Source organism: Drosophila busckii, chromosome X (genome assembly GCF_011750605.1).
Source record: "Drosophila busckii strain San Diego stock center, stock number 13000-0081.31 chromosome X, ASM1175060v1, whole genome shotgun sequence".
NCBI classification, from domain to species: Eukaryota; Metazoa; Arthropoda; class Insecta; order Diptera; family Drosophilidae; genus Drosophila; species Drosophila busckii.
The window spans coordinates 1,461,090-1,478,399 of NC_046608.1; the positions used below are offsets into that span (position 1 = coordinate 1,461,090).

Consider the following 17,310-nt stretch of genomic DNA (forward strand, 5'->3'; position numbering starts at 1 on the left):
AATTTTTTAATGGATCAAATTCATAAAATTCAAATTCAAAAGGTCATAAAACTGCAAAATTAAGGTTAGTTGGCACTAAAATTTCGTCATAACTCTGCTCAAAAATCATTCGATGCTGAAAGGGTTTACTGTTTTATACCTTCAACTATGCCAACAACAAATCAAATGCATTAAATTTAGAGCAAGGCATACAGCTCGGAAATAGAACGCGGTTTGGCTGACTATGCACTCATCAAAGTTTGATACTTGCTAAGAAATTGATATGAACGAGTGTACACTGTAGCTACTTGAGCTTCACTGTTGATTATAATTTCTATAGTGTGCAGTGCACACTGTGCACACACTTTAACAAAGGTGCTAGTTAGTTAGGTCACAAGTTTAAATATTTGCGCACATGCTTGAGCCGATAGATATTCCTTGAACTTGGTGGCAGACCGGGCGCGCTGCTGAGTCAGCCATGATAACTCAGTCATGATATAGAGAGCTGCTGACCATTTAGCGGTTATTTGTAAGGCTATTGTGAATTTTTATCAAGACGCCTGCACACACAATGTTAGAATCAATTTAAAAAGGTAAACAACTTTATTTACATTCATCGAACATGGAACCGGCTGTGGAAAAGTGCAAGCGAGTCTGATTGTGTCTCTCTGTGTGTGTGTGTGTATGTGTGTGCGAGGAGAGAGTGTTGGGGATTAGCGTCTATAATGCCTTGGGTACATCTGTGCTTAGGTTCTTCAGCGACTGCTCAAACTCCACAGCTTCCACTTGCCGCTTTGCGGGATCAAAAGGCGGTGGTCCAATTATGCTAACAACCTCATCATAGTCCAGCGTTTCCTTCTCCAGCAGCGCCTCAGCCAACTGCAAGCAAAGTAAAGTTTATGAGCACATCAAGTATTCAAACAGTTTGTCGCTAAATTGGTTTAACCTTCTCCAGTTTGTCGCGATGCTTGATGAGTATATCCTCTGTGGTTTGGTAAGCCTTCGAGACCACATTGCGTGCCTCATGATCAATGATGGTTTCCATGGCACGCGAGAAGGGCTTCTGGGCGCCGGGGCCGCCGCCCACCTCGTCCGCATCGCGCACATAGATGGGACCCAATGTCTTGTTCATGCCGAACTTCTTGATCTGCGAGTAGGCTATCTTGGTGACTTTCTCCAGATCGTTCTGTGCGCCCGTTGTAATACGTTTGAAGATAAGGTTCTCGGCGGCGCGTCCGCCCAGCGCCATGCACATCTTGTCGAAGAGCTCCTCTTTGGTATACAGATGCTGCTCACTGGGCGTATACTGGGCAAAGCCTAAGGCCAGACTGGTGCGCGGCACAATCGTCACCTTGAGCAGTATATCCGAGTTGGGCAGCATCCAGCCCACAAGTGCGTGTCCCGACTCGTGATAGGCGATAACCTTGCGCTCGGCCAGCGAGAGCGCATGCGAACGCTTCTCTGTGCCGCCCACCAGGCGCTCCACAGCATACTCCAGATTCTTGCTGGTGACCTCGGTTTGTACGTTGCGTGCCGCATGCAGCGCGGCCTCATTGCACACATTGGCAATGTCAGCGCCGGAGAAGCCGGGTGTCAGGCGTGCCAAACGCTGAGAATACGTGCCCGGATCCTCCGCCAGCTTAACCGACGACAAATGCTTTTCAAAAATCTGGCGACGCTCCTCCAGCGTTGGCAGATCAATAAGTATGTGACGATCAAAGCGACCGGGACGCAGCAGCGCCTGTAAAACAATACAAAATTAAATTAATTATTAGCCAGCTAAGTAAAAAGTTGGCCGTCATTACTTTGTCCAATATGTCAGCGCGATTTGTGCTAGCCAGCATGAGCACGCCCGCCTTGGTGGCCATGCCATCCATTTCGACTAGCAGTTGGTTGAGCGTCTGCTCCGATTCGCCAGAGCTGCCTTGGCCCATGCTCTCTGTGCCCGAACGCTGCCGTCCAATGGCATCGATTTCGTCTATGTAGATAATACAAGGAGCACGCTTCTTGCCCTCTTTAAAAAGATCACGCACACGTGCCGCGCCCAGGCCACCAATCATTTCGATAAACTCTGAGCCATTCATGCTGAGAAACGGCACCTGCGCCTCGGTGGCAACTGCCTTTGCCAGCAGAGTTTTGCCACAACCAGGTGGTCCCAGCAGTAGCGCGCCACGTGGCACTTTGGCACCCAGACGCTGATACTTCTCCGGTTGCTTGAGGTAGTCGACAAATTCCTTTACCTCCTGCTTGGCCTCGCTTAGGCCAGCGACATCCCGAAAGAGCACACCGCGTCCGCCATCGAACGGATCCACGAGCGTAAACTTGGCTCTGCCCATTTGGTTCTGCCAACAAAAATGTTAAATATCGATTAATTATAGTAGTAGAATAGAAAAAGTCGCTGCACTCACAAAGGAATCCATGCTGAGCGGACTCTTCATGCTCTTCATGCGCGTGGCAATGGACATGAGCAGCGCACAGAAGAGCAACAGCATTAAGATGCGGCCCGTGGTGTCTGTTTGGCGATCATACGTGACGGGCACGCCATCGAGAATGCCCAAACGCTTTTCCACCTGTCGCAGTTTCTCCTCAAATTTGTTGGCATCGGCTACGGCCATGTGGAATATTGTGGAGGTAACCTTACGTCCCTTGATGACGGCGCCATCGTGCAATATAATCGTGACCATTTCCATATCCGGCCGTATGATCAGCTCCTTGACCTCGCCCACGGCCAGCATGTGGTGCACAAACTCGTTCCACGACACATAACGCGTGGATCCCTCGGGTCGCTCGGTGCGCGGAGTTATCAGCAGCGATATGAAGGCCACAAACATGTAAATGGTAAACAGCCAGAGCACCGCCTTGGTTAGCACCGAACGCATCTTTTCATCGTTCTCATTGTTTTTGTTATTGTTTGAATTGGGTGTTTCGTCGCCAGAGGTGGGACTAGAGCCAGAGCTCGTTGGATCTGGTTTGCTGTCTGACGACGTATCGTGACTTTCGCTGCGCGCTGTCGTTGGTTTGTCTGGATTTGCTGGTTTACTTGAGGTGCTCTCCTTTCTGCCATCCTTGTCGCTGTCATGCTTTCTGGAGCAAAGGTAGCGCGTATGCAACTTCTGCACTTCGCGTGGTGTCAACTGCAGCGAACGCGCTATGACGCCAACAATCGCCTTGTATTCAGCCTGCAGTAATTGCACCTGGAAGGCAAAGCAAATGAGCTTACGTAAGCTGTGGGCCTGGCGAGCTGGACTTACCTGCCGTCGACTTAGTGGATGCAGTGCAGGCACTGTGTAGACTCGTTTATGGGCAGCACCTGCGGCCGAGGCGGCGGCGCCGCTAATGTTGCTAGCATCCACATTGCTCATGTGCGTCACGTAAGCGTGACAGCGGGCCAGATTGTATTGTCCACGTTGTAGCACATTTCTGACATGTCGCAGGCCCTTGAACATAATTTCCAGCCACTTTTTTCGTTTAGTGGCCGCCGGTTTGAATACGTAACTTGAAGCTGTTTGCTTGAAATTGCATGCATTAGAGTTGCCACCCCGTCGCGAAACGGCACTCAATCAGCTGTCTGATGTTGTTGTGCTCAATTTGAGCAAATTTTTTCAAAATTTTACAACTGTCATTTTCAAAAAACAAATACTTATGCAAAATCAAATAGTTTGCACCCAAAAGTCACACTCACTCTAGATTATATATTTTTTTATTGCGCTCTGCGCATTGAACCTCTCTGGTAGCCCTTATATGCAGCCAAAAAAAAAATACTATTTATTTTCTTTTTAATTTTTATTTGTTTCTAAAAAAATATTTATATATGTATGTATACATATATATAAAAAATATATTGGTCTGTTCAAAGTGTAAACAATCAAAAGGGTCTACTATTTATAATAAAAAAAATACATATATAATAATGCTATACAAAATTACTTCGTACTACACAATAATAATGTCACTGAATTAAGTAACTTATTTGTTACAGTTTTTCTTGTTCTTGTAATGGCATTGGCTTGGTAATGCTTTTAATAATTTCTATTCACTGAGCCATCAAACGGACCCATGTTATCGCCAAAGTCCTGCATCTCTTCGTCAATATTTTCATCTATATCATCTCCCGAATCTTTCGATTCTGGGCAATGTCGACAGCGACTATCATTTACGCCGTAGTTGATACACGTTGATCCCACGCACTCGCAGCACCCATCGTGGAACCATCTAAAATATGCCAAATAATTATACAAAATTCAATTTGTAACAAAAACTTTTTAATTTTAAAAATACGAACCTGTAGCTGCTGGCACCTATTGTCTGACAAGTTTGACGGCATTTATTCCACGACACGCACTGATTTATATATATAACTGTGCAATTTACAGTTAACATATTATCACGTTCCTGCAATGCCTCATCTAGGTTCTTATCGTTCGATCCTATACAACAAAAAAGAATGTACAGTTAGATAAAAGTGCATAAACAAATCCAACTAGATTTCAGCTTACTCAAATAGTATTTAACATCTTTCTCCAGTTTGGGTTGACGGGAACCAGACCCATCAAAGTCGACTTGAAATGTGAACACTTCCCAATTGTAATCGTTGTCAATATCCTCATTGCTGGTGGCCAGCACATTAAACAGCTCTGGCACGCCATCAAAGTCCTCGACGTGTGATTTCTTGGACAGCGAATTACGTGTGTCATTGGGCTTGGGACAGAGTTCTGTAAAGGCATTTATTAATTAATCATAATTCCAACAAACGGCTTAAGGTGGCTATTCAAAATTTAAACGGTGGCTCAGCAATCGATACTTATCGATAGATGCAAAGGCATTTACATGAATGTAGCAACAAAAACAAAGCAACTTTGACAGCGCAATAATGAATAATGATAATGTCAAAATGATCACATCATCAGCGATCTAATCCGTTTACACACAAACATACAAGCACACATACATATATAGGCATTAATTATATGTGCATATATGCATAAGCGGTTTACTTACCCACACAACTGCAGCACTCCTCATAGTATCGCAGGCCCAGACACTTAAGGCACTCTTTACAGCAGGAACAATTTTTAAGCTCGCACTTGCAACTGACTGACCCATATCCTCAAAATAATCTATCGTTCGGTTTAATAGACTTACTCATACATTTTTCAAATGATCCAGCTAAATGCTGCTTAAAGGTTTTTGGTTAAGTTGAATATTGTGTCCTTTGTCCATTAATCTAATGTTACAACCATTTATGGACATTTTTGATCGTATTATCATCCGCCGTATGAGCTGATAATCTAAATGGTTCTACAGGTGCTGTATATAGGATTGATATATATTTATATATATTAATATTTTATATATATTTAAAAATATAAACAACAAAATATATATTTAAATAACAAACAATCAAATACACAAATTTTATCCATAATTTAACTATAAAGATTACAAATATCTCTAATATTTGATAGATACATAGAAATTGAATTTTGTAGCGCGTTATTTTTATATTTGCACAAGGCACAAGAACAAGTTTTGGAATGAGCTATGAATATTTTACTAAATCATTGAACAAGTCAGTCACAGTCACAGCGCGTAACAACAACAGCAGCAGCAGCAGCAGCAGCCAATAGCAACAACAATAAACGACACCACGACATACACTAACAACCGATCCAGAAGACAAACACACACGCACACACACTATAGCGAGCAACAGATGCGAGAGGCAAAACGACGACTGCGACAACGCAAACTCAAACGACAACGAGACGGCGTCAGCAGCTATGTATGTAGCTTGTTTTTGTTATTGGCGCAACGCAGCAGAGGGCATAACTGTCTTTTGATTCTCTTCTCTCTCCCCTGGCTTTTTCCCAGCCCAGGCCCAAAGGCTAGCCAGTTAGCTAGATACAATGCGCGAATTAAGCGCACACACACAAACTCATGGCTTAGAGAAACGTAAACACGTTACGAAGCGTTCAAACTTGTAGATGGCGGGGGCGCTGACAACGGACGACAGCGACGGCGACGGCGATCTTCGATACGCAACGCGCGCGTTCATTAACTGAATGATGGACTACCACAACGAGATGGTAGCTAACACAAACAACAATATAATGATCAATACACAGAGAGTTCAAAAAGGTATTCGATTGGAATGCTCTGGGCCAAAGCGTGTGCGTTAGTATGCGTGCTTGTAAATATGACACATGAGTGTTGACTTTGTGTGTGTGTGTTGCATTATCGATCGCGATAACAAGAAATTTTTGTCACAGTACTCTTGAATATTATTAAACTTCGCTTTATCTGTATTGTGTCTGGTACTTATCTGATTATATGTGCTATCTGATTGGTTGCTAATAGTTTGAAATATTCAATTTGATTGTTCGATAAAGTATCGATGCTAATTTGCGCTCACTTGTAATTTCTTAGGGGATCTGGCAACCCTACACAAAAACAAATAGAAATTAACAGCTGACCAGCTGTATGTAGTGCAATATTTAACGCAAATGATACTTTTCAGAAACTGTGCAGTGCTTCTAATAATTGGCTCAATATGCAGCTTCTTCTATGGCGTTGGCCATCTCCAAATCGAGGTGGAGCCAAACGCCTGTCGCATGACTTACATGTTTGGAGAACCAATGTTTGCGGTAAGCAAGCAATGTCAGTGTCCCTAAGGAAATTGTTAAAATGTATGTTTTCTTTTGTTAATAGCGCGTTAGATTTACTGCAAACAAGCAGTATGCAAATTACGGGCTTTACTATTACTATGAAGGCTTTCGTAAGCCGCTGGATCCGCGCAAGGAGCGCATGACAGGCGCACCAGTCATCTTTGTGCCGGGCAATGCCGGTTCGTACAAGCAAGTGCGCTCACTAGCCTCGGTGGCGCTACGCAAGGCGCGCGAACATACTGATGGCATACATCTGGACTACTACACGGTGGACTTTGATGAGGAGTTGTCTGCATTTTATGGCGGCTACATGTACCAACAGCAGTCATTCCTCAAGCACTGCATACGCACAATTCTTTCCATATACAAAGGCAAAGCGAGCTCTATAGTGCTAATTGGCCATTCAATGGGTGGCAAGCTAGCACAATCCATGCTTACCGACCCAGAAATGAGTCAATATATAAATACTATTATAAGCATATCAACGCCAATCGATCAGCCAGTGCTGAATTTGGATGTCATACTCAATCAGTTCTATGTGGAAACGCAAGACAAGCTCAGAAGCACACGCACAGCAACACAGCCTACAGTCAAGACTAACTTGTGCCAAAGTCAGCATCAAAAGTCACCAAGCGAACAGAGCATGGACAGCCAAGACCTAAGCGCAGTACTGGACAATGTGCTGCTCATCTCAACAGGCGGCGGCAATCGTGATCTGCTGGTGAGCGCTGGTCTAACGACTTCAATATTCAACGATATACATGCAATGGTAAGTGTAGCTCAACAAAGCCAACAAATCTTACTTGTCTTGTAATTGCAGACGTCTTCCATACCACGTGTAAATCTGAGCTGTGATCACTTATCAGCCGTTTGGTGTCTGCAGTTCATGCAGGTTATCAATCGCTTCCTGTTTAGCATAGCGTTGCTGCGCGAGGATCGAACTGTGGTCTTTAGCAGCAACAAACAACGTAATCTGCAGTCGGCCTTGGCACACTTCGTGGTAAGCAAGCCGTTAAAGGCACCCCCAAAAACATATAACAAATATATATTTTTTGATTGCTTGTTTAGAAGCCGCGCAGGCGTCCGCAGGGCATCTTAAGCATACCTAGTCACTCCAATTGGCATGAAGAGCGTCATTTGGTCATTAATAAATTCTTTGCCAAAGGCCTAAAGGCACATCACTATGAATTGATTGGACTGGAGCGTGAGGAGCGCTTCAAGAAGGTCGCCATTGAGGCATTGAATGTGGAGAGCGATGATAATTGGTTGTTTGGCTGTGCGGCAAAGCAGCACAATGAGAGCGGACACTACTATTGGTATTGATACATATGCTTATGAGCTAAATTTCCAAGACTAATAATACTATTTTTAATCTGCAGCCATAAAGCAACGCCGTTAATGCATCTTGTCCAGCGCGTACCCAATGCAGAGCACACGCCACGCAGCATTGCTTTGCTTGATCTGCATAATTTGCGCAAAACCTATGAGCACTGGACACATGTGCTGGTACGGCTGCCACCCAGCGGTCAGCGCTCTGGCTACAATCTCGATATCTACGATCAAACAGAACGCACTCTGGACATACGCATGCCGCGTTGGTATAGCTTTAGGCCACGTCAAGCTGTCAACGAAACACTGCAGGGCACGCTGCACTATAGACTGCGCATTTCCGAGCTAGTGGAGCCATACCAGGCACTGCAGGTGTTTGTGGAGCCGCTGAAATGTCTCCACGAAAATTATCGCGTTACCGCCAGAGTGTGTGTGCCCTGGGCCGCGGGTTTTGAGCGGTTCCAGACGCTAACGTATGTTTTCTTATACTTTTAGCCAAGCTTATGCTTAAGTTAATATTCTGTTTGTTGCAGTGCGCCGGATCCAGCTCCAGGCTTGTATGTTAACGTGCCCACATTGATGCCAAGGCAATATAATACCACCGAGAATCCTGTGCTGTTGGACTTGTACTTAGATCCTGTTTGTCGCTATCGCATAAGGTAAATCTTCAGCTTGAGTGAGATGGCAATATGTAGCTGTTGCTGCTAGCCTATGCTAACTCCTTTGTCTCTTTCTATTTCAGCTATGCCTACTCTCATACTGTTGCTTTGTCACGTTTGGTGCATGAATTTACCAGCTGGCTGCCGGCTCATTTGGTTTGCGTGCTCTTGATTGTGCTCAAGCATCAAATCAATAAATTCCAGCCCATGGGCAGCTTCAAGAGCCTCAAACCCTATATAGGCTATCTGCAGTACACATCGCTTTATGTGGTTACAGGTCTGCTGGTCAAATTCAATTGTGCTCGATTTTTATAACTCCGCTTTCGAATTTTCTTAGGCTGTCGCCTGCTTAAGAAGCTGCTACTCAACATGCCCTTGGTGCCCGATCCAGAGCCTTTGGACTACAGCATTAATATCTCAATAATTATACAATCCACCGCCATTGGCCTATCCATACTGGCTTCGTTCAGCATTTGGCTGTCGCTGTCATTTTATGGCAATGCTATCTATCGTCTGGCACAGCGTCTAACGCGTCTTTCTGCCTCTGGCAGCAACATTATGGTCTCCATTATGACACACCTGCCCATTACTTACGGCATTCTGACTATTGGCGTGGCGCTTTGCACCTGCAGCGGCGTTGGACTGCTCTTGGCGTTTATATTTTACTTTCTTATGCTATCGAATGCATATAAGGACGATCTGGAAGACTACTTCTGGCAGAAAGCAGCAGACTTGTTGAAACGTGCCACAGGCAGCGATAAGCCAAAAGAGACATACGAGCCTGCAACTTCAACAACCGAGACTGATAGCTGCGATGATGATGATGAGGATGAGGACGAACAGCAGCGAGAGCATACACATTCACACCGACTGAAGCGTGATGCTGATGATGATAAGACACCAAAACCAGCAGAACCCGAGCCCTGCTTGGGTCTACATAACTTTCCCTTTCACATAACATTGCTGCTGCTGTTGCTCATGCAATTGCTGCTCAATGTGCCCGCCAGTCTGGCCTGGCTGCGCAGTCGCCGGTATGTGCTTGAGAGTTGAGTCCAAGGCAACTAAATAAATAGCTTACATTTTTGCAGACATGGCACTAACTTGGCCGATCCTGCCATACATTCGAGCATTGTGGTCTTGGCATCGCTCAGCCTGCTGCTGCAGCTGCGAGCGCCACAAAAATTGTAAGTGCCACAAATAGTTTCACTTTATTATAGATATATAAGTATGTACATATATGTATTTAATTGATTTCTTTTGCTCTGCAGCTTTGGCTATACGTTCATGTCGATTGTTTTGTATCTGGGAGCGGGTATTGTGCTGCTTTATTGCCAGGCGGCCATCTTTCGTCTCAACTTTGTCATTGCAAGCGTCTTTGCGCTGCTGGCCATGCATCAATATGTCTGCAGCGTTTGGAGGCGATTTATTCAATCGGACTAAATCATAACCAGTTGTAGGTTTGCATTGCTTTTTAAGTACTTTGTATCGTTTGATTTATTATTTATTAGCTTTAATTTGTTGCTTGTATTTAGCTTAATTCATAAGCCATATCTGTAGCTGTTTTTTATTTCTACTATAATTGTATGTATGTTTGATTTAACCAACTACAAATGTCTTGACATGTTTTTCTGCACATTATGCGGGAATCCATAAATCCTCTACACCGTCCAAATGGGCGTAGTCAGCTGACAAAGTGTATTCGGCCCCAATATGCCAGCAAAATACCAATAATCCATTCACAGCAAATGTGTGAAAACTACCAAATGAGCAATTGTATTAAATTAATTGCTAATTACACTGGACTGCATAAAGCAATAACATATATTTATAATATAGTTTCTAAATGAATATAAAAGTTTATATGTGTCTAAATGTAATACACAATTGGGTTAAAATAAAATAATTGTATAAATGTCTATTTGTAATACACAACTAATCTAAATTTTAATGTTAAATAATAATAATAATTTAAACAAATTGAACTAGTATATAAAATAAAAGTATAAATGTCTATCTGTAATACACAACTAAGCGACATTTGTGTTACATAAAAAATTTAGCTAGTATATGAATGTGAGCCAAAAATACACAAGACTCTTAAGTTTAAAAAAAAATGTTGCAAGAAATTTTTAGATTTGGACCTTCTAATAATTTGATTTTAATTTAATTTATATGTAATCACACAAATAAAAGTATCCTAATATAATATACTATTTATGCAAATCCTAAATACTCGACTATTTTAATTTGTTGCCTAGTGTTAGCTACAGCTTGAGACATCATGGCTCAGTTGCAGTCCATTGACAGCTGAGTTGCTTTCCAACTCCCGGGGCGTTGCTCCATTGCGTCAGCGCCGCAGTGTAAAACTATCTAATCGAAAATTTATATTGGCATCAGCTAAACGCATTTGGTAATTGAGTTTGCTCATGCGAATGTGGCATCGATTTCTTCAAGTGTTGCCCTACATGTCAATGATATCACACCCAACGGAATTAAATGATTAAACTGCCATTTTGGAGCATTACAAGTGTTGGAATTCCAGTTAGTGTGTTAAATATGTTTGCCTGCTTGGTTGGTATACTGCTGAAAGAAGTTAAAGCCTTAACGGGTATCTAAATATAAAATTTAATAGTAAAATGCAAATGTATTTGCCTGAAATTGAATAATTCTTTGCAGATATGGCGAAGAGCTTACAATCGTGCTCAATTCATTTTTTAAAATTTATTTATTAAATATTATTATCTACATTATATAGAATAATTACAGTTATTTTTCCCCTTGTTTAGCGTACTGCGTCAACAATTAATTAATAATAGTATTAATACAAATTTTTGTTTGATTGTTATATATATTTGTATATATACATTTATATATTTTTAATATTGTAAAAATATAATAACAAATATTAGGTAATTATTAATTACACTTTTTAAATTTTTCTACAGTCCCATATTTTTTAAATAATACACGGTTTGTAAATATTTTTTACAATTTTAATTTATTTATTTATCATGTGCACAAAAAAAACATATAAAACAATATCGTAATATAAACATAGTTTTAAAAATAAGCATTTGGATTACATTAAGCATGGCGCTATTTACAGTTATGAGCCATGGATAAATGTGTTGTAGCATCTACTGCCAGTTGGTGGCCACCAGTTGCACTGGCGCTGCATTGGCCACAAATTCCGCCTCAATTCTGTAATAAATAATTTATGAAGTTGCGGATTAAGCTACTGAATTAATACTCACTGCATGGGCTGACCCGTTTCGCCAATAATGGTGCGAAGGAATCGTGGACGAGGCGCCACGTAGTTGGCGGACGCAAAGCTGCGCGGATTGGCAATGGGGAAACGTATGTTGGAGCCACTGCGTGCGTTAGAGCGACGACGTGCATCAGCTGCAGCGGCAGCGTCCGCAGTGCCGCCGCCACCAGCAGCTGCAGCTGCAGCGGCAGCGGCAGCACCAGCGCCTCCACCACCACCACCACCAGCAGCAGCACCTGCAGCTGCAGCGCCGAAGTTAAAGCCTGCCAAAGTGGACTGGCCTGGCAATGGCGCCGTATACATGGCGGACAGCTGAATGGGCACAAAGGCTGGCAGCGAGACAGTTAGTGGTACACCAGGTGGTGGTCCTGCGGGCGCTTCGGGCGCAGGAGCTGGTGGTGGAGCCTCTGGCTCTGGCTCTGCGGGCATTTCTGGCTCCGGATCTGCCTCGGGCTCGGGCTCAGGTGCCGGCGTGGGCTTTGGTGCCTCCGGCTTAGCCTCCAGCTGCTTCCAAGCGGCCAGCAGCGCCAGCACCTCTTCCCGCGTTATATGATTCGATCGCGGTGGTAACTCGAAGCTGGGCGCACTGCTCCAGCCGCTGTTCCAGCCACTGGGACCAGGCCCATAAAGCGAGCGCTGCGCACGTCCAGGATAAAAATACTGCGCACTACTCAGGCCCATTAAGCAGGCAAGGAGTATCAGCGTGCTCTGTTTTGCCAACATGTTGCTACTTAATGCTGCGATAATATCAACTGCGCGCCACAGTGGCGGCTGCCGCCTTATATATGCCACACAGTTGTCAGGCTTTAAACTGGAGCGAATTGGGTTAGAGGCATTAGAGAGCAGCGGACCGGAAGCCTGGTCAGTCGTCCAATTGGCATTGGCATTTGGTCAACTGGTTGGCGCTTTAAAAAAAAGTATCTGCGCAAATCGTTGACTGCGTTGCGTTTTGGACATGATTAGGAAGCAACAGCTAGACAGACACACACACACACATATGCATTTAGGCCGCCATTTAAGGCCGCATTGCATCACAGTACAAGCGCAAACTGGTTGCACTGTCATCATATATATTTTATTTATTTATTTCTCTTACAATCTGCTTGCTTTAGTTTTTCATGTCGGCTGTCTGTGGCAGTCCCATGTCTTTTTGTCCTCGTGGAACTGTATGAGCACCAGTTCGTAGGTGACTATGCTGCCAGCTACCTGCAACAATAATAATTGACACACTTGGGCGCAATGACACTTGCCACAAATCAATCAATGCTGCTTACGCTCAGAAACAGTTTCCTGGTGATGCTAAAAAATTTCAAACCCGTAAGCGCAATCTCATCGCTGACCAGCTCGCTGGCAAAACGGCACTGCTCCTCCTGGTATGACTGCCTGGGGACCTCGCGCAGCAGACGTAGTGGCGCCCGCGAGTGATCGTGGACAGCGGACACGTATAGCAGCACGGCCACGGAGCGTCCAATTAGAAAGCAAATGGAGAAATAAAAGTATACCGCATGCACAGCTGAAGGCATTTTGCTGCAAGTATACATAAATACAAATTAATTATGATAATCTTCTTCTCTTAAGCAGTTTATATTTTGAAATTAACTGCCATTTTCAGCAGCAGACGTTAAGAATTCAAAAAGTTAACGCTTATCGATACGGTCAAGCAACAAAAATAAGATAAATTTGATAAAATTCTTTTCACAACGAAATTTGCAAATTTCGATAAATATGTGCTTATATTAAAAATGCAATCGCTATCGAGGGCAGGCAGAAATGTTGCTATACAAATGTTGCCAAGCGAATGTTTCTTTGACAATAAATTATAGCCAAATGGAACCAAGAACAAATTTAAATATAATATTTATATGAAAAACGTTACAGTTGCTTACTTGATGCTCTTGAGCACTTGCAGGCACACAAAATACAGATTACTACCAAAGGATATGAGCATAATGCCCGATATGGCATCATCTACATCGAGTATAAGCTCCACAATGGCGCGATAACGGGTGCGCGCATATGTCCAGAATATTTCGGGCATCGACTGACAAAGGATAATGGAATAAACAAATTGGCTGCAGGTGGACGTGTGCAGCGAGCTCACCCTTGAGGCCAAAGGCTGCAGATGTAGTGTGAGACGCGAGAAGAGCTCGCTGATGCCTATGCCCATGATCATGACAAAGATGTCCAAGTAGCTCCAGGCAAAGGTGAGCAGCACATTCTGCACCTTAGCCAGCCAGCCCAACCAGTTGGAGTAAGGAAAGACGTGAAAGAAATGCACACCGGATTTGTAGAAATACGACTCAATGGGATCACGACGGGCCGGACAATAGTCATAGTATACAGCAGATATAATGCTGAGCAAGTGCTCCACTGCAAAGACAGCGAGAGTTCAATAGCTGACCAGCATTAACTACGCTTGGCTACTCAACTGAGCGAAATGCCAAACAGACCAAAGGCCACGCGACGTATGCGCCGCGCCAGACGCTGCTGCTGCCGCCAGCTCTCAAAGCTGGGCAACTGCTGCTCCACTCTCGCCCAGTGCTGCATCAGCGTCGGCCACTGGCGTGCCAGCTGCAAAAACAAATACGAGCCCATCAATATGCTCACATCGAACACAATGGGCTCTGTCGCTTAGTTGTATGCTCGATCAACTGCATCCTGCAGCCTGCAACTTACCCACATTCCGCACATCCAGCGCATTGTGCGCCATCAGATTTATATTGAAGACCGTATCCAGCAGCGAGCTGACTATGAAAGCCAAACTCCAGCAAGTGCGCCAGCTGCGCCAAGTGAAGTGCAGTTTCCGCACACTATATGCACTTAATCCCTGCACTGGCATCAGGCAGAAGCACTGCGCCACCAGCAGCACTAACAAGCGATCATTAGCTGCCGTTGTTGGGCTTATTTATTGTTAACTTATGCAACAAGCTCACCTGGTGCTACCGCCTGCTGGAAACTGCCGTCATGCTGAAAGTTACGACGTGTGCCGCGACGTTGTGTGGCTGCAATAGCAAAAGTCGATTGCAACCAACTATGGTAAATACTCATATATCATATCATAGTTGCGTTTCATAAATATCTAATATTTCTAGTTCAATTTATGCCAAAGAGTGACGAAATCGAATGGGAGATATCTCAAATGCCAAAGATTACAAAAGAATCTTGGCACTTACCACGCCAGCGGGCATTCTGCTGCTGCAGCTGCTGCAACCACTGGCTGCCACTCCCATGCAGCAACAGCAACTTGTGCTTCATTAGCACGCGACGTTGCCGCTCTATGCGTCCTACACCTGCGCGCTGGGTTAACATGACTGCCGAGACCTGATGGTCTAACGTAGCACAGCTGTTCTAATGCATTCTCCAAAGAAGAACAAGGCATGTCGATTACAACCGACTGTGGCAGACTCTGTACAATGCAAGCATTTACAAATATAAAGTTAACAGCACTAGCTACACTCTGTATAGATAATGTAAATAAAAATATATTGTACAAGAAAAGTTAAGATCCTGCCAGACAGTAGACTACTATAATTATTTGTACAGAGTCTAATGAGCCTTTAATTGTCAGTCCTGCACTGTGGTGAGAGAACAGACTGTGCAGCATGTTAAAGGCTTATTGTAATTACTGCTGGCCACATGCAAAATTACACTCGATTAGATATTATTGTCTAGATATAATAGAGTGAAAAATAAGTGCAGTTAAGCAAATCCTTATTGCCAAATTATTTTGCGCAGAAGATAACAGCTGAAAGACTAAAATTCAAAACACGTTGATCCCCAACCCCCAGTTAAGCTGTAGACTGGATTCCGGGTTTCTCTTTTGATTTCATTTGGCTGGTTTGCTCAGCCTTAAGATTGCGCACATATGTTTGTATTTATTAAAGCTAGGATTGCGGCTGCTGCCTGGCCGTAAGTACCTGCTTACTACACAGGCTTAGTTACATTTGTAGTTAACAAAAACAACTTGTTGCATCAACTTTTAATTGGTGCGTTTTGCGAAACGTGTTTGAAACTAATGCTTTTGCTTTTCCATTTCATTTGAAGCACACAAATAATGCAGAAAAAATAGTATAATAACATTATTTGCTTTGCCTGACCGACTCTAAACCCGATCCTGTCATATGTAAACACCTAAAACTTGTTTCATTCAGCAAATTCAGCTTTTTGTGTTTTATGCAAGATACATTTGTAAAGTATTTGAAACAGCTTATTTTGAAAAGCTGTAGCTGACAATATTGCAGCTCAATCAATTATTAGGACTCAACCTCAAGAATTCTATAGAATAATAAATTAATGACATTTGTAACAAAGCTAAAGAAATAATAAAACTTAATGAAATTACAATTAATAAGCAAATACTTATAGCATTATGATTAATATGCTCTTTATATGGCTCTAATCAAAGTTAAGAATTTTTAAAAATATAATTTAGAGAATAATAAATAAGAATTATCGAAGTGTTGTTTAAAATTAACAGCCCAGCTGTTGTTTATTAACAATCAATTAAATAATAACTGATTTACAGACGAATAAATAAATAATAAAAAAAATATAAATAACTAAACATCTATCATTGTTGTTGCCTGATGATCCTTAATCCAGACGACTCCATGGTCTCTCAAGCACGTAGACTGTAAGCAACTGATCTTGTCCAGCGATGAAGTCCGTTAGAGTAAGTCCTGGAATTAGTGGCGTGGCGCTGGGCAAAGCTATTGTTCATAACGTTGTCCATTGTGCTGTATATAAAATGAAAATGTATTAAAAATGATTTTTGTTATAAAAACTATTTACCACAAATAATCCATGGCATTTCATTGCTTGGCTAGCTCCAGCTGCAGGCCTGCGGCTTATAGCTGAGTAGCTTTGGTATTCTGCGTTATCAAGATGGAGAGTCGTTTGTTTGTTTGTTCGCTCATCTATTTATCAGCTGCTGCTCACTTTGGTTGTTTTGATAACGCCATTTTTTTATTATTTATGGTGGACTCTTGCCAAAATACAAGCAAGCAATAATACATTGTTCACCGAAACATTTTCGAATTTGCAGCACTCTGGCCTCTAGAGGATTGGCCTCTGGAGAATCGGCCTCTCCTCACGCTTAGTAATCAAAAAGCATCTATTAAAACACGCATGCTATAACGGCTACTTAAATTTAAATTTAAAATTGGTAATATTAATAAATAATACGGTGGACATCCCATCCGTTATATATGCAATGTATGTAGGCTGGCAATTACGGCGTTACGATTTCTTAGAGCGGCAAGAAAACACAAGACTTTTGATAATGATTAATTTTTTATTATAAAACTGAAATGTGCTTTGGCGTGCTTAAAAAACTTCGTTTCGCGCTGGCCTCTTATTTCCGATGCCCGATACTTAAACTCTATTTTCATACGATACTAGTATTCGTTAC

General features: G+C 42.8%; 4 protein-coding genes across 4 annotated transcripts; 1 reads left to right on the forward strand and 3 right to left on the reverse strand.

Moving 5' to 3' along the window:
• Window positions 1–559: 559 nt before the first annotated feature.
• Window positions 560–3,589, reverse strand: LOC108607219 (paraplegin). Its single transcript, XM_017997891.2, has 5 exons — window positions 3,231–3,589; window positions 2,388–3,173; window positions 1,785–2,321; window positions 926–1,720; window positions 560–858 (listed from the first exon to the last, which is right to left on the reverse strand). The coding sequence occupies exons 1-5, from the start codon at window positions 3,423–3,425 to the stop codon at window positions 700–702; spliced, it is 2,472 nt and encodes an 823-aa protein (XP_017853380.1). The 5' UTR covers window positions 3,426–3,589; the 3' UTR covers window positions 560–699.
• Window positions 3,590–3,872: 283 nt separating this feature from the next.
• On the reverse strand, window positions 3,873–5,129 carry LOC108605864 (protein twisted gastrulation). Its single transcript, XM_033294347.1, has 5 exons — window positions 5,122–5,129; window positions 4,978–5,069; window positions 4,476–4,691; window positions 4,262–4,406; window positions 3,873–4,191 (listed from the first exon to the last, which is right to left on the reverse strand). Exons 1-5 carry the CDS (start codon window positions 5,127–5,129, stop codon window positions 3,999–4,001), a joined length of 654 nt encoding a protein of 217 aa, XP_033150238.1. The 3' UTR covers window positions 3,873–3,998.
• Window positions 5,130–6,453: 1,324 nt separating this feature from the next.
• Window positions 6,454–10,462, forward strand: LOC108607062 (GPI inositol-deacylase). The gene is made up of 10 exons (XM_017997676.2): window positions 6,454–6,623; window positions 6,688–7,413; window positions 7,465–7,644; window positions 7,713–7,960; window positions 8,024–8,446; window positions 8,507–8,632; window positions 8,716–8,909; window positions 8,970–9,663; window positions 9,721–9,816; window positions 9,901–10,462. Exons 1-10 carry the CDS (start codon window positions 6,483–6,485, stop codon window positions 10,070–10,072), a joined length of 3,000 nt encoding a protein of 999 aa, XP_017853165.1. The 5' UTR covers window positions 6,454–6,482; the 3' UTR covers window positions 10,073–10,462.
• Window positions 10,463–13,016: 2,554 nt separating this feature from the next.
• Window positions 13,017–15,209, reverse strand: LOC108605394 (gustatory receptor 5a for trehalose). The gene is made up of 8 exons (XM_017995064.1): window positions 15,074–15,209; window positions 14,834–14,902; window positions 14,577–14,768; window positions 14,330–14,524; window positions 14,002–14,270; window positions 13,787–13,941; window positions 13,175–13,427; window positions 13,017–13,106 (listed from the first exon to the last, which is right to left on the reverse strand). Exons 1-8 carry the CDS (start codon window positions 15,207–15,209, stop codon window positions 13,017–13,019), a joined length of 1,359 nt encoding a protein of 452 aa, XP_017850553.1.
• Between the last annotated feature and the right edge of the window lie 2,101 nt (window positions 15,210–17,310).

Coding starts and splice junctions, on each gene's coding strand:
- LOC108607062 (XM_017997676.2), top strand. CDS start 6,483: ATGATACTTTTCAGAAACTGTGCAGTGCTTCTAATAATTGGCTCAATA. Junction 7,645..7,712: donor CGGCCTTGGCACACTTCGTG/GTAAGCAAGCCG, acceptor TTGCTTGTTTAG/AAGCCGCGCAGGCGTCCGCA. Junction 8,447..8,506: donor GAGCGGTTCCAGACGCTAAC/GTATGTTTTCTT, acceptor TGTTTGTTGCAG/TGCGCCGGATCCAGCTCCAG.
- LOC108605864 (XM_033294347.1), bottom strand. Junction 4,692..4,977: donor GGAGTGCTGCAGTTGTGTGG/GTAAGTAAACCG, acceptor ATGCCTTTACAG/AACTCTGTCCCAAGCCCAAT. Junction 4,407..4,475: donor AGATGTTAAATACTATTTGA/GTAAGCTGAAAT, acceptor TTTGTTGTATAG/GATCGAACGATAAGAACCTA.
- LOC108605394 (XM_017995064.1), bottom strand. CDS start 15,209: ATGTTAACCCAGCGCGCAGGTGTAGGACGCATAGAGCGGCAACGTCGC. Junction 13,942..14,001: donor TGCAGCCTTTGGCCTCAAGG/GTGAGCTCGCTG, acceptor ATCCTTTGTCAG/TCGATGCCCGAAATATTCTG. Junction 13,428..13,786: donor CAAGTGCTCAAGAGCATCAA/GTAAGCAACTGT, acceptor GTATACTTGCAG/CAAAATGCCTTCAGCTGTGC.
- LOC108607219 (XM_017997891.2), bottom strand. CDS start 3,425: ATGTTCAAGGGCCTGCGACATGTCAGAAATGTGCTACAACGTGGACAA. Junction 2,322..2,387: donor CGCTCAGCATGGATTCCTTT/GTGAGTGCAGCG, acceptor TTTTGTTGGCAG/AACCAAATGGGCAGAGCCAA. Junction 1,721..1,784: donor GCGCTGACATATTGGACAAA/GTAATGACGGCC, acceptor ATTGTTTTACAG/GCGCTGCTGCGTCCCGGTCG.